We start from the raw sequence: 22,579 nt of genomic DNA, 5'->3' as shown, positions 1-22,579 counted from the left end.
CCTACTGACGAGCAGGGGTACTGCTCACGAAAAACATTCCGGATCCAGTCTGATGCCTGGGAAAATTCGAAGGTAAGGAATCTGTGGCTAGATCAGATTGAGCTTGCAGTCCTTCCAGAGCCTGCTTTGAGGCTGCTTTTTTGCCAATGTGTAGCAGATCTGGATTCAGAGTCCTATCCAGTGGGAGATGGTCCTTTTCTACAAGACCTTCCCTTTTTTTGCTCCAGCGAACCCACAAAGAGTGGATCGTCTACCTGGTATTGTTTGGTATTATCAGCGTAACAGCTCAGCGCTCTTTTGGTATCCAAGCGATGGTGTCTCCCTTCCTCCTTAGAGGGATGAGGCAGAGTATAGAACGCCAGTAGGGTGATGGTCTGGCTGACATTGAACAATATCACAACTTCAGGAAAGACAGATGCAGAAATACGCAGAATCAATTTGTCTGGGAAAGAGGTACTATGCGGTGGATTGACATAAAGAGCCGGCAGCATGCTCGCCATGCTGATGTTATGGTGATGAGGAACATTACCTTCAGGGTAAGAAGCAGCGAAGGACAGCTGTAAAGTGGCTCAAAGAGGGAGAACTCATCAAATACGGGAGGACCAAGTTAAGATTCCACTGTGATATGACTGAAGGAGAAGGAAGAAAAATGCATCACAACTGGTATTTTAAATAATGATGGCTGGTCCAGTAACCGCAAAAAGGCCAAAAAGAGACGAAAGTTATCCCTTAACTGTGCCCAAAGCAAAGCCTTGCTAGGGAAGAGACAAAACAAACAATATAATGTCAGATAACTTGGCGGTGGTCAAATTTGTGTGTGCCACACCAAAGTACAAATTTGTCCCAACAACAGGCATGTAGTGTTTTTCATGACATTCATCACCTCTGGAAGATGACCGAACTGATGCAGCTGTCACTGCTGAATCTCCATGCATGAAGCTGGAAACCGCGTGGGCTTGAGAGCAGCAGCCTCTCCCGTTGCTACGACAACAGGTCCTTCAGAAGGGGCAGTCTGATCAGAGGACAGCTGCTCAAGTCCAGAAGCTCTAAACGCTAATATTCTCGGAGCCCAATCAGGGGACACTAGGATGACTTGAGACCAGTCGGCCATGCTCTCCTCGAACCGCTCCACAGCATATTCTACCTTGTCCCCAAATAGGCGAGTCTTGTCAAAGGGCAAGTCCATAAGGGACAACTGGACATCACCTGGAAAACCAGATGACCGCAGGCATGCATGGCAATGAATTGTGACTACGGCGTTGCAGCTTCTCTTGCAGAGCGGCCGATCTGTACCCCAATGTGATCCAAACTATGAACTTTTGCTGCGTTTGATCTGTCAAGACAGCACAGTACCCGTTATCTGGTTTGAGCAATGCACCACTATCTCGGGCTCGAGATAGTTTAAAAGATAATTAGAGCCAGAGATCATCGCTTTTACCAATGTAAATATATCTTTTACATGGTTGTATTTTCTGGTGGCCCCTTTAAACCTTCATCAACCTAAGGATCTCGTTGTGTTGGTTCTGATTCCCTCATCTCTTTGGAATCTATATTAGAATATCCATGCTTACAATTGAAGATAGTTTTTGGTTTTATGCATTTTCCTCTGGGAGACGTCCTCTTGTCATATGAGCACAGCTTTTAAAGGTGAAAACTCCTGATGAAGACAGTGTTTCTGTCGAAACGCGCGTTGAGTCAGCCGTCCACCTGGTCTATATCAAAAGACATAATAATCTACCTACACAGAATTATCATTGTTGTTGTTCTTTCTCTGTGATCATTGTGTATAAGTTACCATCCATATCATTTTTGGTGTGACACAATATTTATGATATATATTTTGTGTGTGTGTGTTTGAAGGATATATGTTACTGTATGAAAGTAGTAAGAATGTTGTGCGTCTGTGCAAGTCTTTGTAATTAAGGTCTGTCATCTTAGTTCTCCAATATATGTATATGATTATAAAAAATATATCCGATAATCAACGGATATAAAAAAAAATGAATAAATGGGGGAGGAGCTTCGCGCGCATCCGAGTTGGCCGCGTGAGCACAGGGCTCCCGAGACCCTCGCCACCTCCCGCATCTATCCTGAATTTTATCCTGATTACGACGACGGGTTATTGAAGACGCAACCCAGCTGATATAATAGCTGCTTTCAGAAATCGAATTGGACTCTGGGAACCGCAACTACGATACTTTGAACTTCTGTGGGCCACTCCATGGAGCTGCCCGGGGCTAGAGTCATTATGGTGCCCAGGCAGTAGTTGAACAACATCGGCCTGCGGGGCTCTGCCCACAACCTTGGAGTTAACTTTCGGTTTCGTTTTTGGTTCCTTGGCCTCCTCCTATCTCAGGATCGCTCTGGTAGCCCGGGGTGCAGCCGGACCCCACAACCCCACCGTGGGCCAACTGCTGAGTGTTCATGGTTGTGGTGATATCCTGCTGAAATTCGCTTTTGGAGATCCCGGTGGGTGAATTGTGTGGAGCCATTTTTACCATGACTCAAAGGCCCGTCCGGGGCGCAACACCTACTATGACGGGCAAACCTAATAGCGAGAAACGAAAGACCAAGACCATTCACCGGGGGGGCACTATTCAATCAAATGTTATGGATCGCTACACCCATCCTAAAGGGTCCCCCGGTGGTGCGAGTAGGTCTCTGGAAGTGGCAGCTGACGGCTCAGCTGCGCCGGATGATTTGACTCTACAGGATGTCATGGGCGCCATTGCTAATATGAGGCTCTGGCCCTTAAGCTAGACATTGTGGCAATCAACGTCAATCTGATCAGGGTGGATTTATCAAAGACTAACGAAAAGGTCAAATCCTTAGATTTGAAGACCTCCAGCCTTACGACAGACGTGTCTGATTTACAGACTGAGGTTCGTAACCTACGATCCTCCAATGATCTCTTCGCTCGTCGGCTGGAGAATTTTGAAAGTCGGGCCAGACGCAATAATGTACGTATTATTGGGGTCCCTGAAAAACCGGAAGAACCAGCTGTGGATCTCCTTGTCGAGGACCTCATCCTAAATCACCTCGCCCCCAAAGGCCTGAGTAACTTCTTTGCGGTGGAACGAGCACACAGAGTGCGGGGTGGGAAGCCGAAGCAGGGTGCGCCCCTCCGCGGCCTATCATCGCTAGAATGTTCAACTTCAGAGATAGAGATGCTATCCTGCAGGCATCTCGGGTGGGCGGCCCCACGAAGTTCGAAAACACTACGGTGAGCTTCTACCCAGACTTTACACAGTTCGTTCAGAAGCAAAGGATGGGGTTTCAGGGGGTGAAGCGACGACTGAGGGACATGGGTATGATATACGGGATGCTTTTCCCAACTCGGCTACGTATTGAATACGAGGATCGGACGTTTTTCTTTGATCGCCCTGAGAATGTGAGTGACTGGCTTGATACATTGCCTACGCAGCGTGATTGCACGGAACAATCTGGAGGAGCTGAAGGTGGCCCGATGGAGCAAGAATGAGAAGTGGTTTCTGGTTTCCGGACTTTGAGTATAACTAACAGCTGTGGTTTGATGACTTTTACACTTGCGTAATTTATGATGGGATATCCAAGGGTGGCGGGGGGAGTGGGACTCTTTCCTCCTCCAGGTTTCTTTTTGTAGACTAGTTTAATGTTAGGGCGACAGGCACACTGCAAGTTGGGGTGGCTTTTGAGTCTAACGCAGGGGTGCAGGGTGAGGGGAGTTATATCAGGTATTTGTTGGGGGGTGGGGAAGGGGTTTGGGTATGTTTCATGTTTTCTCAAGGCAACGTATTGTTCTATTTATGGATCTGGGTTTTGTGTTCGCTATGGGGGGGTTCTGCATTCACTTCTGGGATGGGGGTAGGGGGTTGAAGTTACTATGTTGGAATGTTAACGGGTTGGGGGATAGGATAAAACGTGGAGTAGTGTTGCAACTACTGAGACGCCTCTCCCCTGATATAGTGTTATTGCAAGAGACACATTTGATTGGAAACACATGCCATGCTATGAATCGGCGAGGATATCATCTTGTTGCACACTCCGGATTCACTACTGGTTCAAGGGGGGTGGGTATTCTAATTAGGAGCTCCCTCCCCCTGGAGGTAGATGACATCATCCTCGACGACAGGGGGTGCTATGTTGCTCTCACTAGTAGGTGGGAAGGGAAGACTGTCTCATTGCTTTCTGTATATGTCCCACCTGGCCTGCAAACCACGACTTTTGCCGATTTGGGGAGAGTAGTTCTGGGACTTCCGGATGGCATTCTGGTGATGGGTGGAGATTTTAATTCTGTCGTCTCTGGCAGGGAGGACCGCTACCCCCCCCAGGGACCTCACGAGATCACAATCTTGGCTGAGTGACTTTCTGGAGACGCTGGGATTGGTAGATTGTTGGAGGCTGCTGCATACGGGATAGGCGCAATACACCTTCCACTCTGGTGCTCACGGTAGTCACTCTAGACTTGACTATGTCTTGATGCCAGCAGCACAGGCCTTGTCAGTTAGGGAAGTTAGACACCTGGCTCGGGGTATTTCAGATCACTCCCCACTGTGGCTTTTGATGGACATGAAGTTGGGGGCTGAGGGTCGACTGGCCCCGATTAATCCTTGGTATCTCCGTAACCCCAAAACCCGGGCAGAGTTGGTCAAGTCTCTGGATCAGTATTTTACTGAGAATGTGGGATCTGTGTCCTCTTCTGTTTCACTGTGGGAGGCTTTCAAGATGGTTATCCGTGGACAGGCGCTATCATTAATCGCTGGTGCCAAGAAAAGCAAAAATGAAGCGGTGGTCCGCCTCGAGACCGAAATAGCTGAGCTAGAAGGGGATTTGTAGTTGGGTATCACTCATGATAGGGTTCATGTCCTCAGTCTCAAACAGCTTGATTATAGGGCGTTAGTAACAGACGCTGCTAGAGTTATGAGTAGAGAGCAGCAGGGACGGCTATATGATGTGGGAGACAAGACTGGAAAACTGATTGCTTGGTTAGACAGAAAGGAGAGGGCGAGTCGTGTGGTTCCTGTGATTGAGGGAACAGATGGAGTGCGAGTGACTGACCCTGTTGAGATTGTAGAGTGTTTTGCTGAACATTTTCGAAAAGTGTATTCCCCAGTTTCCGATAGACCAGAGGAAGATTCACATCAGCTGTTACGAGACAATGCGTTGCCTTGCATGTCGTTTTCAGACAGGGACCTGATGGACGCAGCACTTTCGGTTGACGAGGTGGCTCTCGCTATTCGTTCCGTCCGTTCGGGGAAAGCTATGGGCCCTAATGGTCTCCCCATTGAGCTTTACAAGCTGCGTCCTGACAAAATGGCGCCGTATATTCGTGATATGTTTCTGGAATCGTGAGACATCGGCTCCCTCCCCCGTGATAAGCGACTTGCGACCATTGTGGTGATTCATAAGGAAGGGAAGCCGCGGGATCGCTGTGCTTCTTACAGGCCTATTTCGCTTCTAAATGCGGAGCCCAAGATCCTCGCAAAGTTGCTTGCTAACCCCTTGATAAAAGTAATCAGTGACCTGAGCCATCCGGATCAATCTGGTTTCATTCCACATCGTAACACAGCATTGAATTTGGGGCGCTTGCATGGCGTTCTCGCGAGAGCAGCGTCACTGCATGAACCGGCCATCTTGGCTTCCTTAGATGCTACGATGGCCTTTGATACAGTGGAATGGCCGTATCTTTGGGCTGCCCTTGCAAAGTTCGGTTTTGGTCCTGGTTTCATTGGCTGGGTGAAACTTTTGTATAGGGAACCATTGGCTCAGATTGTGGTGAATGGTCGAGTTTCTGAGTCCTTTGTTCTTGGGAGGGGCTCGCGGCAGGGATGCCCGTTGTCCCCGCTTCTTTTTGCCCTCGCCTTGGAACCTCTTGCGGCCTGACTGCGGTGGGAGCCATCGATGAGGGGTATTCAGTGGACCCCGGACTTTGAGGATCGAATATCACTCTATGCAGACGACATCTTGCTGTATCTCACGTTGCCTCGAAAGTCGCTGATTGTACTGTTTGATGTGCTGAACACGTTCGGGAGGAACTCCGGCCTTGTAATTAATTGGACCAAGTCCTGTGTCTACGTACTCTCTGGTGACGCTCCCTTATTACCGCGCGGTTGCCCCATGCAGGTGACGCAGATGGGATTTAAGTATTTGGGGGTTTTATTACATTAGACCCCGGGGTCCGTTATGATCGTAATCTGCTGCCTCCGCTCCAACGGTTAAAATCTAACGTTGTGGCCTGGCGCAAACTGCCACCGTCCCCCCTCGGGCGTGCAGCTCTTTTTAAAATGATGTCCCTGCCGCGGTTTTTATACGCGCTTCAGAACACGTTTGATATCATTCCGGCGAGCTATTTCCGGGAGGTGGAGAGTCTGCAGAGGCGGTTGATATGGGATGGGCGTTCGCGTATCGCCCTCGCCAAACGGACGCTTCCCTGGTATGATGGCGGTATTGCACTTCCGGATATTAGGCGATACTTTTGCGCCTCTCAGCTGGGGGCGATTAATCACGCAATGTACGGTCCTGCTTTAAATCCTGCGTTTGATAAGTAGCTGCTACCGGGTGGTGATTATAACAGGGCGCTTTATTCCAAATCTGCTGGATGGATACTTTCGGGACCCACTAAGATAGCGGTGCGAGTGTGGCAATGTGCGAATGCGGCAATGGGGTGGAGGGATCGACTGACCCGGGCGACTCCGCTCTATGCGTCTGACAGACTGGGCAGCTTGTGGCAGACGAAAGGTTTTGAGAAGTGGGATATGATCGGTATTGTAGGGTGAGTGATCTCTGGGCCAAGGTTAGGATTAAGACCTTTGAGGAGTTGAAGGTAGAATACGAGCTGAGTGACAAGGAGTTCTTCCGTTATTTACAGATTCGCCATGCGTTAAGTTCGGTTTTTCTTGAAGGTACTGTTATCCCGGAATCATCTCCACTCAAAGATCGGGTGCTTGACTGATATGTTACCGACAGCACTATTTCTTTGATATATAAGAGATTGATTACCGATCAAGTTGACCTGTCAGGGAGGTCTGGACCAGTGACGGTCTAGAGTTAGACGATGAGAACTGGCAATCGGCGTTATCCTCACCTAAGGAGGTCGCGATTCCAGCCCGTCTCCGGCTCGTACAGCTTAAGATTCTGCATCGGATTTATGTGACCGGCCCTCGCCTGATTCGTATGGGTTATTCTGTGGATAGGTTGTGTAAGCGTGGATGCGGTTTAATTGGTACTTTCCTCCACATAATTTGGGAGTGTCCGGAAGTGGTAGTCTTCTGGAATCGAGTGCATGCTGTGATGGAGGAAGTCACGGGTGTTGCGCTGTTGCCTGAAGCCAGGCGTTGTTTGTTGAATGTTTGGGGACCGATTGATTATGATGTGGCGCAGACTCAGTGGGCGACCCTTGGGAACATGGTCGCCAAGAGAGATATTGCGCAATTGTGGGGTTCCCAGAGACCGCCCACGGTCTTGGCATGGAAGGAGAACATGGACTGGTGTATGTTTAGAGAGAAGATGGTATATGTGGCGCGCGGCAGACCTAGGAAGTGGGGTAAAATCTGGGGCCAATGGAACTCTTACCGGGGTGATATATGTACACCTCCCCTCGCTGATATTCTGGATGTTCCTCTTTCCTCCTGACCTGACATTCCTAGTGCTGTTTAAGCCCCGATGTGTTATGACTCTGATTTCCCCTCTGCCCCCCCCTTGCATTGATGATTTGTATTAAATTGTAATGCACTTACCTTCCTCCCTGAACGCATATCCAGCTGTATTGCTTTTTATTGCCTTGTTTGTTTATGTTTTATCAATAATAAAAAGAGTTACAAAAAAATAAAATAAAAAATGAATAAATATTTTTGTATTTTTCTAAAATAGTGTTGTCTGGAGTGTCACTGTTGTGTTGTTCCCTTAAGTAATAGGGATTTGCTAACGGTCCAGAAGTAGCCCTAGAAACTTTACATATTTGACACTGCTGTCAATCACATGCCCAATGGAATCGCTTTCATCCAAACCATGAGGAGTTGTGAACTTGGCTGTATCACAACCATCATGTATGGGTTCAGAACAAGTCAGAGGTCTTTTGAGACACCAAAGAGTGTAGAAAAAGAGGCCCAGTAGGCACCACTCATTCACAGATTGGAGGGCCAAGCTGGTGGAAGAAAATACCCCCGTCCCAAAAGTCTCCACTAGTTTGGACTCCCTATGGGGGGAGGGTTTTGGTCGGCAGTAGTCAGAAAGGTATTCAGGTTTGGCCGACTTGTAGACCACCAAGCTTTCAGAGGAGCGGTGCGGAGACAAAAATGCAGTCTCACCAAGGGCAGGGGATGGCATCTTGCAATTGGCGATTGACCAGGAGATCCAGAGACCTATTTGGACCGGGCCCCTAAGAGAGTATTGTAAATGCCTCATTAAAGAGTAAGCCGGGATCAGTAGACATTTGCCCTGGCTGCAGCATTTCCGTCAATACTTTGGTTTTGACCTCCAAGGTGGGAAGCTGGAGTTCTAGAACTATGGCTACCACATGTATGACCTTTGCGTAAGAAGCACTATTCTTAATGGCAGGAGCAGGGGGTGAGAGAATTCCTGACTCAGTGGAAGTGCCAAGGTCACTGGCTTCATAAAGGCCATCAATCCAAGCTTATTTGTGATATGGTTGCACTACTGCAACACCTGCATCATATTTGCTATTCAAATCTGTACTAAATAATGAATACAAGGTATCAGCCCTTTCTTGTGGCAGTGGCACGTCAAGTGGCGAAGATGTAGCTTTGAAGGAGGCCATGTGTGGCCTCGATCCAGGTTGTAGCAGTGTTGAATTAGAGTCAGAAGGCACAATGGGCACCTCCAACATCGATTAATTCAGCCCCAGCATCTAGGCTCCAAGAATCGAGAAAGGCATGGAGCGTGTCGCCAGTTTTGGTGCAGGAGCTGGAGGCCCATGATGGGTCCAGAGGGTCCGACTGGCGCAGTTGGCAAACTCGCAGGGGACATTCCATATGGGGGGAGGGGGCTGTCAGCTCTATGGGGCCCATTGGTGCACCAGAGGTAGTTTGTAAGCATCAGAAGAGTTGGAACATGGCCTTGTGGAACTCTGATTTGCCTCAGTATCTCCGACAGCCCTGGAAACTCGGGTTGTGCGAGGACAAGTTCTGGGATGGGCTCTGGCGTGGACTGATTTCGGGAGCGAGATCAAGAGACATGGAGACGCCCTTGCATCTTCTCAGGAAAATGTTAGTGGTGGGAAGGGGCAGAGTCCTGCTTGCATTTTTTATGTTTTTTCTTCAACATACCTGAAGACTTAAAGCTCAACAATAACAGACCTAAGGAACAATTCCTGCAACTTTTGGACCGGGAATGCAATAAGGACCAGCCCTTTGCTTGGACTGGTCTGGTATTAGAGTCTTACAGTCTCTGGCTACAGCGTTTCGGTTTGCGTTCTCATATGGGTTTCGGGGTCATCGTTGCAGTCACTGTAGTACTGTGAGTCGTGGCTCAACTCCAGGCAAGCCTGATGAGTATTTGTCACATACGTTTCATTGTGACAAGGTCTGAATCGTGTAAACTTGGGAGGGGACATTTCCCTTGCACACTGTAAAATATTTGATTAGAAACGGTCTTAGAGAGATGGGGGTTAGCTCCGAATCAGACTCTGGTAACACTGAAAGGAACAAACAGCACACAGCAATGGCACCTGTTTGGCTCTGTACGTCATTTCTGGAGTGGAACACCGTCAGTGCGGAGCCGCACAGCTCCACCAACCGGCATGCAGAGGTACTGCTGAAAAACATATCCAGATCCAGTCTGACACCTTGAGAATATTCAAAAGGTGAATAATCTGTGGTTAGACTTATCTATCGGAAAAAGAAAACCTAAGGATTCCTCCTTCCTAAGCAAGCAATAAACTGCATCGAATTCAGACAGCAAAAAAATAAGAAAGCAGTGAACTAATCTCCAGACAAAGTGGAGGGTTCTATAATGCTTAGGGGATTTAAAAAAAAAAAAAAGTGTGAGGCGTCAGGAAAGATGCACTCATTCAAGGTCAGACCCCTTCATAACGATCCCCATGTTTCAGACATTGGCTTTCTGTTAATAACAGATTTCTTTTTGGCACTGTAATCTTCGTTCATTCCAATTGAACCAATTACCCTTGTGTACATTCACTCACTTGCATGTTAGCTCGCTTACTTTGCCACTCATTCGCATTTGTGGTCGCTTGTTCCTTGTTCACTCTCTGATGTGGACACTTACATTGGAAAGGCCCTATAAAATAAGCTTTATTCCACACTGGATTTCTAAAATCCTTTTGTCAAAGTTTAGCATAGTTTTAGCATATCCCCTTGTTTATCGTTTATTTTAATCCGGAAATATGACCATTAGTTAAGGGCTTCTGATATCTATGAGTGGCCCACAGCGAAATGTCTGAATAACAATAGGGTCATTTCAGAGGTCAATTAACTATAGGGGGGATCTATTGACTTAGACAATGCTTGGTGCATCTTGCTGACCACTCCCATTTTCTTTTATCATTACTATATAGCTAGGTTTGCACTTTGGAAGATCACATGCATAAATCCTCCATTACTGCCTTATGTTCACAGAAAAGCAAAAGAGAATAGTTTGGGAATGAAAGTTCATCACAGTCATCTTACCGCCTCTCTTTCTTGTACAATAGAAGAACAATCAGGCAAGCAGTGAGAACCACCAAAAGCAAACTCAGGACAGCACCTACTGCTTGGCTTCTTCCAGACAAACTTTTATGGTTTTCATCACCATTGTCTGACAGATGATCTATGCCATCAGGGGTCTCTGTCCTATTAAAGTGAAAACAAAAACAAGGGCTTTAAAAGTTAAGTCAGTAACATTTGCACAAAAACAAGGGCAAAAGAAGATACCAGACTAATTTCTGAAGGAGAAACAAATTCCAATATGATCTTCCCGAAAGATGTAAACAGAACTTAGACGTATACATTACAATATTTCCAATTGGAAATATACAAGTTACTTACCTTCAGTAATGCGGTTTCTGGTAGAGACTATCTAGCAGCAGATTACACCACATTTGAATATTCCCCAGGTATCAGACTGGATCCAAAAACGTTTCTGCGGTTCCTCTGCACCATGCGAGGTTCTGCATGGACATTGTTCAGCTTAAAAAATGACATGCAGGCCTATATAGGCTCCACCCTGCATGATAACATCAGTTGCTTTCAACGCTGTGCGCCCCCAGATGCAGAGACCCAAGAGCAAATTGGTTGTCACCACTGTGAAGACTCCTAGACTTGGGATCTTATTAACGGATAGAGTCCAAAGACAGACCTAGGAGGAGGGGAGGGTCGGTGAGGAATCTGCAGCTAAATAGAGTCTCTATCAGAGAGAGAGTTACCGATCAGAGGACAGATGCTCAAACCCAGGAGCTCTGGATACCATACTTTCTGTGCCCAATCAGGGCCACTAGGATGGCTTGGGCCCAGTTGGTCCTGATCTTCAGAACTTCAACAGGCACTGGGTAGACAGTGGAAGGTGTATCCCCTGCAAACGAGCTGTAGAGCCCGTATGTTTGATGTTTTTGCCTGCTAACCTGGTAACTATTGGGGGGTTCTGCCTCAAACTGGGTGGCTGTGCTCCATCAAGGGCATGCTAAAGAGCTTTGGCAGGTAGGGCTGCAAGGGGAGGGGTAGACTGAGCAGCCCTATGACCTCCAGCTGCGGGGATGTGGGAAACATGGCACGGCACAAAATTGTTGGGTTCCCTGAGGAGGCTGGACATAATGGCGGTACAGAGCGTTTCTCTCCCAAAGCAGCATAAGGAACGGCTGAACTGATGCGGTTGGCGAGGTCTGGCATACAGGCTCAGAGAGCGAGATGTAGTCTGCTCTTTTTAAAATGCTCCAGAGCAGAATCAATCTTGCTCCCAAACAGGCAAGTTCCGTAAAAGGACATGTTCATCAGGGAGGTGAGAACATTGCTGGAGAACCTAGATGATCGCAGCCATGTATGGAGGTGAATGGCAACAGTGGTGCTAATGGCCCTCCCAATAGAATCAGTGGTGTCCAAGCCACAATGAATGGTGAAATTAGCTGCTTCACAACCGTCTTAGATTGCCTGAGCAATAACAGGTTGGAGATCTTCTGGCACACAAGGGAGGATTTGTCCCAATGGGTGTGGGAATACAGTGTTAACTAGCAGCTGGAGTTAACCTATCATAGTGCCAGACTGGTGGAAGAAAACACCTGTTACTCAAACGCCTCCTCTAGCTTGCATTCTTTGTTAGGGGGAGTATTGGGATAATTTTTCCAGTTAGACCAGCTTGTGGAGTCTTACACCACTAGACTTTTGGGGGAAGGGTAAGAAGAGGGTGATGGCGCCTGGCAATTTGTCGATTGACTAGAGGGCCAGCCCCAATAAGGTATCGATCAACACTTCATTAAATGGAAGAAAGGGTTCAGAAACTGTTTGCCCAAGTTGGAGTACTTCCGTCAAAACATTAGTCTTAACCTCCAATTTGGGGAGCTTGAGGTCAAATACTTCGGCCACTCTATGCTTAACCAAGGCATAGGAAGCAGATTCTTCTGTGGCCCATCCAGGGGTTTCGGAGTAGGCCTGTTTTCTGGGACGTATTGAGACCACTAACTAACCTTCTGTAAGTCATTGTACCAATTATCATCCTGGTAGGATTGAGCGAATTCATCACCCAGGTCATTGTCAGAATAGGTACCAAAAAGGGAATGCAATGTGTGTGTGTTCTCCCTTGTGGAGGTGGTAATTCAGATGGGGAAATGTGGCGCTCCGTTGGGTTCGGGCACGACTTTGGTCAAGGTAGGATCAGCATTGATTTGGCACTGGAGAAAACTACTTGGACCTCCTTCTCCAGCATCGATGGAGTCTGCATCAGTGTCGAAAATCCCAGGGCAGGCCTAGGTTGAGGTGCCTGAAGTGGGGTCAAAAGTGGAACTGGAGGCAAGATGGGTTGGGAGGATTCCAGTGGTGGAGAGGGCAAACCTGCCAGCAGTAGCCAGATGGAGGGCATCTCCGCTCCTTGGCGCCCAAATGTGCACCAGAAGGAGCGGGTAGGGATCCTAACAGGCAGAGCATAGCTGTGTTGAACTTTTTAATAGGATGTGGCTTGACTGTTGGCTCTTAAAACTCAAGTATTGGTGGAACCTGCTGCTGGATCGGCTCCATAGTCAGCCAACTTCAAGAGTGAGATCGGGAGTTGTAGTGCAGCCATGCTCCCTTTCAGGCAATTGTGAGAAGCTCGACGGAGCAGAAAGCCGCTACGATTTCTTGTGCTTCTTTTTCGACCTACCAGATGATTTGGACACGACCGGCATAATGAACAACTACAGGACTGGGATCGAACTTTCAGCGCAGACCACTACTTGGGGCGGTCCTGGTGAGGCGTCTTCTTATGGTCGGTGATGTAAAGCTTCGCCTTATGGTCCCCGATGGCCTTCGGGTTCTTTGGCATACAATTGCGGTATGCCTTGAACTCCACAGGGATACCTGTTCTGGATCGGTCAGGCGTTTGGTTGCGAAAGTCTTAAAACTTGTTGGGTTTTGAGGACATCCTTTGCACACTGAAGAAACATGGAGGTAAATGTCTGCGATACAAAGGGATCTCCGGATCTGCATATTGTGGCACAGAAAGAAACTGATGTCAGTGTGCAGAGGTGCTGCCTATAAAGGCCACACAAGTAATTTCTGGAGAGGAATGGCGTCAGTGCGGAGCCACATGGCATCCCCTGATGGAGTCCCGAGGTACTTCTGAAAAGTTTCAAGATCCAGTCTGACACTTGGGGAATATTGAAAAGATGGGGATTCTGAGATGAGAAGTCTCTGTTGAGAGTTATATTCATACCAGGTTGCATAATTAAATCCAATTATGAATAAAACATAATACACTTTAGTGGCTACAATTCACACAGTAAGGCAAATACAAAGAAACTCTTTGGTAGTGTTGTAAGGCTAATAAAGGCCTGCCCAAGTCCTAGCACAATTTATTTCTTTAAGATAATTATCAGACACATAAAATCACCAAAGCATTAAGTTGATGTAGTTGTTCAATTTATGTTCAAAAGGCAGCTGAAATAATAACTTCTATAAATATCTGTTTACTAACCGGATTTGTCACAATAACAGCATTCCTGGTTTATGGATATCCAACTGTACTTATCAAGATTTCCCTTACAGCAAGATCCAAACACTTTGCCTCCAATGTCTTGGTCAGCCAAAATTTTAACCACATGAATGCTACAGCAATTCATGCTCTGTGCTGCAGATCCATATTTACCATTGTTCATGCCGAGCTCAGCTCGTCATCAGCACACAAGCAGTGTACTGCATGACGAGCTCGTCATGAGCATGGAAGGGGTTAAGGAATGGAAAGTGGAACCTCTGAAAACATTAGAAGGCAAATCCTAAACACATGTAGGTTTTTATTATGAAAAAACAAGAAACATATTTGATGAGGTGTAGTTAGTCAAAGCAAAGGGTGCAGGTACTCTAAAGGAGGGTACTGTGAAATTCTGGTGCATGATCTGTCAGCTCCAGTAGTGGCAATGCATTGGCAATTACTGTCCACACTTAACACACCACACTATAAAATACAATTAATCTTGTTCAGGCTTTTAGAACCATTAGCCCTCATAGGAATTTCTGCCATTGGAAAGCTACAGGGCGAATAATGGATCAGAACCTGACAAATTACTTAACGATTTATTAGGCAGACCGGAAATTGGACCCAGCATTTATTACAAATCAAGCCCCCTCTCCTCACCTGAGCCAGCGCGGACCCGCCCGCCCGTCTCCCGCTGCCCGGCTGCTCTCTAACATCCTGAGCAGGGGCTGCCGAGCGGAGACCGGTGAGGGGCGGACTTCAAGGTCCAGAGGCCCTTGCGGCGAACCGCGTCATTGGGGAGCGCCAGGAGGCGCTTTAAATCACCATCAGCCCCATTGAGGGGTGGGAACCTTCTACACCTTTGCCACTGAGTTTGTTGCTGCCGCCCGTGAACCTCTGCACGTTGTGCAATCAAGCCCCCTCTCCTCACCTGAGCCAGCGCGGACCCGCCCGCCCGTCTCCCGCTGCCCGGCTGCTCTCTAACATCCTGAGCAGGGGCTGCCGAGCGGAGACCGGTGAGGGGCGGGCTTCAAGGTCCAGAGGCCCTTGCGGTGAACCGCGTCATTGGGGAGCGCCAGGAGGCGCTTTAAATCACCATCAGCCCAGTCTCGCGGGACGCCGGGCGAAGCCCGGGCCAAGGGCGGGACGCAGGGCGAAGCCCGGGCCAAGGGCGGGCCCGTTGTTGCCCGTTAGTGACCGGTAGGGACCGGACCGGGCCGCCCTCCCCTTGGTCTTCTGTTCAGACAGCACTCTATTCTGGTCCTTTGCCTTTCTCATCGTTGTTGTTTGCTCCCCTGCCCAGAGCAATATGTCTGGTAGAACCAGGAGCAAAACTAAACCTGCATTACCCAAAACTAAATCTGCTTTATCTGTAGCCCAGATCACGGGACCTATAGATCAATTTATCTCTCGAACCAACGAGGTGATTGATCATAGTATTTCCCTCCTGGAGCGAAGAGTATCCATGGATCTTGCTAATGCAAGACGCTCCTCGTTGGGTCTTTTGGCTAATGCGTCCTCTACCATACACCAAGCTCCTACCACTTCTATTTTGACATCCTCTGTCACGACGGCAGCTATCCACACAGTTCCGAGTACAGTGGATCTGTCTGCAACTCAATCCGAGACTGACTCCCTTTTGTCAACAGACTTAGAAAACACCCCAGACCTTGAATTATGTCACACATCGGAACCTCTGGACTCAACCTTAGACAAGCAGCTCCGCGGAGCTAGGGAAGGAGCCATTTCAAAAAGGGGAAATAGTAAGCTACATAGTAACAAAGTGGTCCCTAATACCCCTTTGGAGTCCGGGGGGGGGGTCAGTCTGTACAGCTCACTCAACTCAGTACAAATATATTAAACCTTAACAACCCTGTAGTACCTACTACTAGTGTAGAGAATTCTGACAACCTAAACAAAACTTCCCAGGTGGGCGGCCCGTGTAGAGTTTGTAACCATACCCCGCAAATTCTAACTACCATTAAAGAGCTTTTTATACAATACTTAAAACCCTTAGAAACTAGTCTGAGACATCTTGAAACTCAGATAGCAACTTTATCACGCACTCCCCCCTCTGCGTCTACCCTACAACAACCCAAACAAGGGAAGGGAAATTCTATTCATTCAATAAAAACCCCCAAACCGGTCCAAACTGGTGTGGGAATTAAGCAGCCTTTAGGGCCCACTTGATCTCACATGAAATCTAAGCATATCGCCCCACTAGTTCAACCAAATTCCCAGACAGGTGTCCCAATGACTACAGGATCCACTGCCGCAACCCAGAATCCTCTAGGATTGGTTAAAAATACAAATGCAAATACAAATCAACCTTGGAGATCTCCATGGGAGCAACCGTTACAAATTCACACCAGACAAGAGACCCGGTTATCATTGAAGAAACCCCTGTGATTTCTCCAAGGTGCCCACTTATGCGATTTCCTGACTCTCAGATACCATCCCGGCTAAACAACCGGTCTCACACTGCAGCCCTGAGCTTTTCAATTTTATATTGGAATGTCGCAGGACTGCGTGCTAAGCTGGTATTGCAGCCGTGGCTTGACTCAGTGAGGGAACATCAGTTAGTTTGCCTTCAGGAAACATGGGCAATTATGCCGATGCATTTACTGGGCTATAAAACATTTCATATCCCAGCAATCCAGGGAGCTATGGGAAGACCAAAGGGTGGCCTGGCGGTTTATGTCGCTAATACCTTGCCTACTATATCCATACGTAAGCTAAAAGAATTCCCGAGCTACCAAATATTGCAAATACATTTTAGCATAGACAGTATCTATATCTTGGTTAATTACTATAATAACTCAGACACAATGGACTGTATAAAAACGTTAACTGAAATTACCACTTTTTTAGAATCCTTGCAAAACGAATTTCAGCCATCCTCAGTACATATAATCTGGGGTGGTGATTTTAACCTTCCCTTATGCACTAACTATAAAAATGGAAACTGTGGCCAACAGGACGAACATGGCAGTCCTTTGTTTCATTTTGCCCATTCCATCTGTGGCAACAAAGTAAATGAGTCCCTTTTCTCCTTGGAGCTCGACTTTGCAAATAATCTAGTAGAACCACAAGTAGATTTTTTACCGACGTTCCATGGTAGAGGATACTCGACCACCATTGACTATATTTTGACCTCTCAGATCCTAAAGGGCCAAGTGACCAATTTCTTTACTGAGACCGATGTCTCCAGTGATCACTTCCCGATCAGTGTAAGAGTTAACTCAAAGAAGGCTAAATCACACTCTATCACTTCTAGCCATCTAAGACAAAATGCCTTAACAATAAATAAACTGAATGGCTATACAGTCAAGTGGGCCAAGGTGGACCCAGTTGTAATAACGGAGAGAGTTCTTGCAAAAACTAAACCTTGGGTACTTGACTGTTTATAAACCGATTCCTCCCCCCCAAACCATTGTGGGAAGCTTCCAGAATATCTTGAAGGTAATTGGAAATGAGTTCTCTGGTAAGGGCACGAAAAATAAATCTACCCCTGAGAGATGGTTCAATGCAGACTGTCGTAAGGCCCTCTCGAACCTAAAGGAAGCCCTCCATAGACCTATTCGGGATACTTTGGAAATTTCTAATTTAAGGAAACATAACACAGCCAGATCGGAACGCAGAAAAGAAATTAAGAAAAATCTCTGGGCACAATTGCATGATAGTTGCCTAAGCAAAGATAGTGCCCTTTTCTGGCAGGTTATTAGATCTCCCTTTCTGGCCGACACCTCAAAGGGACAGCACCTAGATGTTGCAGTCACGGCAGCTGAATGTGTCTCTCATTTTTCCAAAATTTTGGGAAATCCCCCCGTGGACCCACTAGGAGAAGATCACAGTGAAGCCCACAAATCAGGAAAGAACAGCTACCCGATTAACTTATTTTTCAATCACGCGGAAGTTACAAAAGCACTAAAGGCGTCTAAATTGGGAAAAGCTCCCGGGCCCGACGGAGTTCCATTGGATTTTTACCTCCACAACATCGAACTCTGGTCACCACTACTAACTCAGGTCCTGGCAGCAGCAACATCAGTAGGGCTGTTAGAGTCATGGTCAACGTCAATCCTGCTTCCCATCTTTAAAAAGGGTGACCGCAACGACCCGGTCTGCTACAGACCAATTTCCCTTCTGGACTCCATGGGTAAAGTTGCGGGTCGGGTGGTCTTGGACCGACTACAATCTTGGGCCCTAGAAAATAACATCATGACCGACCTGCAATATGGTTTCCAGAGGGGTCTTGGGACTGTGGAGCAGGCCTTGAATCTTGCCCTTTTGATAGGAAAGTATGTGGGTGCAAAAGGAGGTAACATCTTCCTCGTGTACGTTGATCTCAGTGCAGCATTTGACTGTGTCCAACATTTCAAACTTTGGTCTATTCTAGGGGATCTTGGGGTGGACCCTGCCCGTATAGTTTTCCTCCGTGAACTCTATTCCGACGCCACGGCGCGTGTTCGATTTGGAGTCAACGGGGAACTATCACCCTCTTTTTCTATAGGAAAGGGGGTAAGACAGGGTTGCGTACTGGCTCCCTTCCTGTTCAATCTTTACACCAACTGACTAGAGCAGGCTCTGCTGGAAGGGAGCCAGGATCTACCCCACATAAGTCATCGCCCAATACCAACCCTGCTATATGCAGATGACTCGGTCATTATAGCTCGAACACTGAATCAACTTCAGAAACAACTTAACAAGTACTGCTCCTTTATGAGTTCTTTGGGTCTTAAAATTAACATAAAAAAGACATTTACCATGCACATTGGTCCTAAGGTCAAGAATCCTAAGCCAATCCTGGTGGATAAAATAAGATTGGAAAAAACTTCTGCCTATCCGTACTTGGGTATCCTGGTGGATGATTCTTTAAGTTGGCGACAGGCCACGGCCAGCAGAAAACTTCTTTTCCAGCGAGCAACATCAGCTCTGGTTTCATTTTCGAGGAAGCTAGGCAAACCTGCACCCCCCGAACTCTTGAAAATCTACTACGCAAAATGTCACAGTGTGGCCACCTATGGAGCAGGTGTTTGGGGATACGGTCCTATAGACTCTATTCTAATAATAGAGAACAGGTTTGACAAATATCTGCTGGCTCTCCCACAAAGTGCTCCGAACTATGCTTCACACAATGAGCTTGGTATGGAATATATCACTGACGCCATCCGTTCCCAACCGATTCTCTTATGGCAACGCATATGGTCCAAACCAGAGTGCCATCTGACTAGCTCTTTGATCACGGACTGCTTGGCCTTAACCAACTGGCGCAGGATTCCCTGGTTAGTTTATGTGTGGAACTTTAACGATCTTGGCCGTACCTCTTACTTCGAAGATCCACCCAGCGTAGAGGATATCTCAAGAAAAGAGTTAAAGAAGATGTGTATGGACCATTTGAGAGAATTGCACAACCAAATGGAGATCGTAAAACCTTCAAACTCTCAAATTTGTGCAGTGCAACTTGGTAAAGGTATCCAACCATACCTGAAGTATTATTTGTCTAACCACGAGAAATATCTTTTGAGAAGATTTCGTTTCAACACTTTCTTCCGTCTAGTTTCCTTTCCAAAAACTCAAAATTGGTCGAGTACCCCTACGAACTGTCCATGTGATGGAGTATCCACCCAATCAACAATTCATATTATTTTTTTCTGTAAATATTATAATGCACCACGTAAATTTTGGATTCTCCCACTTCTTCGTTCTTCCGGTCACAGGTCATGCTATCCTGCATTTCTTTTCCTACAGCTTTTGAACTCGGTACACGCAGCAAAGTGCATAGCTATCTTTTTAAAAGCTAGCATTAAGATACGCCAAACTTACGATTGAATAGACATTTCCACCTTCAAGCTTGTGCAATCTTCTTAATGTTTTTAAACCATGTTGAAAGTTTTTTTTTTTTAATCCATTGTTTTTAAATTCTGTACTTTTTATGGTTGCTAACAAGTGGTAATCGAATAAAAGATTTTGATACTGATACAAAGATTGTGAATTTAGTTTCGGTACCTGGAGATGTCCCTGCTGGCTGCACAAATCATTCAAAAGGAACAGAACATACAATTAAAGGAAAGCAGACAACTGCAGGTCCATTTTTGGCTACATTTACAGGCAAAGGTTTTTTGGCAAACTACCCCTACTAACGTTACCAGCCTGGACAGAGAAAAAAGATGACAGAGCTTGTTGGTAAGTGGGATAGTGATCAATGACTAGTGTTCTGGTTATCTTTACCTTGAAATATGTAAATCTAAACAAGGTCAACATTGTAAACAACCTTTTCTGATCTTAGAGTCACACCAGATTCTAGTAAAGAGGTCTTATTTCTCAAGGGAGATATGACCTCTGGTACAGGCATTCAAAATCCCTCCAGAGAAACATTACACTGAAGTTCTGCCTAGGGGAGCGAACCAGGCCTAGGATTTTCAAGAAAATGGATGAATTTATGTATGGTTGGCACGATGGTAGTAGCAGAGAGAGCAAGTTCAACGGAGGGCACACCGGATGGGAACGACTGCAGTTCTTCAACACTGATAGCGCACTTAAGCATTACTATTCTGCTGGCAAACTAGTTATAATGAATGTGGATAAAATGAAATCTTCAGCAAGTAGTTAACAACTAAAACAAACCAATTTAGAATCAAAGGATAAGAAGTGGACAGAGTTCACAATTATGACAGTTATTATTATTATTTTTTTTTGGACATTTATAAAGCGCCTGGTGACGCCCGAGGGCGTGTCCCCGCGCTATGGTAAGTGAGCAGTTGCCATCCCCCCCTCCCCCAGGAGTTACCTGCTAAAAAGGTGAGTTTTTAATTTTTTTCTAAACAGGGCCTCTGATGGCTCAAGACGCAGGTCCGGGGGCAAGACATTCCAACATTTGGGAGCCAGGTATCTGAAAGATCTCCCCCCCATCCGTGCCTTTGTTATTGGATCTATTTGTCATTTTCCACTAGCAGATCAAGATACATTTTGAAAAGCTAACATGTCCAAATGCACAAGTTACTGCTTGTGTAACGATAGATCTGTAAGAAACATTAGTGTTAGATTCCTTATCTTAGAATATCCCCAGGCGTCAGACTGGATCCTGAAAGTTTTACGCACCAGAAACGCAGAGCCATGATAGAAACCGACACTGGTGCCATGAAACTAGGGCCCTGTAATGGATGTTCTTAACCCTAGATATCGGTTCGCAGAACGGGGAGGATGGGTGGGGCAGTAAGAAATCTAACACTAACTAATGTTTCTTACAGATATATCGTTACCGAAGGTAAGTAACTTGTGCATCTGAAAGAAACACATTAGTGTTAGATTCCTTACCTTAGAATAGGTACCCCAGCAATACCAACCTGGGTGGGTGTGTGAACCAAGATCACACCAGAAAGTCCTGGAGAACGGAAAGGCCGAAAAAGCCATCTCTCCGGATGTGACTGTGCAGGCAGTAGTGCCTAGCAAACGTGTGCAGCGAGGCCCACGTAGCTCCCTGACAGATGTCCTGCAAGGGAACTCCCCGACCCAGGGCAGTAGTAGCCGCCGTGGCCCGAGTGGAATGGGCACGCAGCCCAACAGGAGGCTCCTTTTTCACCAAAGAGTAGCAAACCTTGATGCACAAGACGAACCACGAGAGATGGTCCGCTTGTGCACTGCCCGTCCCTTCTTAGCACCCACGTAACCAACAAAGAGCTGGTCGGCCACCCGGAACTGGCGTGTGCGATCTAGATAGGAGAGCGCACGTTTTGGGTCCAGACGGTGGAGCCTCTCTTCCACTTTCGAGGGATGCGGAGGCGGAAAGAAGGTGGGCAAGATGATGGACTGCCCGATATGAAAGGCTGTGACCACCTTGGGCAGGAAAGAAGGACGAGTCCTCAGAACAACCTTGGCCGGATGGACAGAGGAAAGGAGGTTTAGAAGATAGAGCCTGGAGCTCACTCACTCGCTTGGCAGAGGCGATGGCAACCAGGAATGCAGTTTTAAGAGTCAGAAGACAAAGAGGACAGTTATGAAGTGGCTCAAAAGGAGCGCACATCAGATACATTAGCACAAGGTTCAAGTCCCACTGAGGCATCACGAAGGGAACAGGAGGAAACATGTGTGTGATGCCTTTCAAGAATCTATCTACAACAGGGGACTTGAAAAGAGAAGGCTGATCAGGAAGCTTTAAGAAGGCTGAAATGGCCGAGAGGTAGCCCTTGATAGTGCCCAGGGCAGAACCCTGCTGGGCAACAGAAAAAAGGGAAAAAGAGAACTTCTGAAAGGGGGGCAGAGAGTGGATCCACAGCCTTTGCAGTGCACCATGCCACAAATTTGTTCCACCTGCAGGCGTATACCATTTTTGTGGAGGGACGCCTAGCTGCCAGAATCACATCATAGACCTCAGGAGGCAAGTCAAATGGCCTCAACTGCCGCCGCTCAATCTCCACGCAAGTAGGTGGAGGGTGGACCGTTTCGGGTGGAGGACCGTCCCCTGCTGCTGCGACAGAAGGTCCTCCTGCAGAGG

At 47.1% G+C, this 22,579-nt stretch overlaps 1 protein-coding gene across 1 annotated transcript in view; it reads right to left on the bottom strand.

Moving 5' to 3' along the window:
• Positions 1 to 22,579, bottom strand: part of IGF2R (insulin like growth factor 2 receptor) — a 1,933,894-nt gene that overhangs the window by 163,709 nt on the left and 1,747,606 nt on the right. The window contains exon 46 of the mRNA XM_078648980.1: positions 10,623 to 10,784. Coding sequence (XP_078505106.1) covers positions 10,623 to 10,784 — 162 coding nt within the window. The remainder of the gene's footprint in view (positions 1 to 10,622; positions 10,785 to 22,579) is intronic.

This window comes from Lissotriton helveticus, chromosome 6, assembly GCF_964261635.1.
Source record: "Lissotriton helveticus chromosome 6, aLisHel1.1, whole genome shotgun sequence".
In the NCBI taxonomy this organism is placed as follows: domain Eukaryota; kingdom Metazoa; phylum Chordata; class Amphibia; order Caudata; family Salamandridae; genus Lissotriton; species Lissotriton helveticus.
Note: the sequence above shows the minus strand (reverse complement) of the source record. Positions and strands in the feature narration are given on the sequence as shown.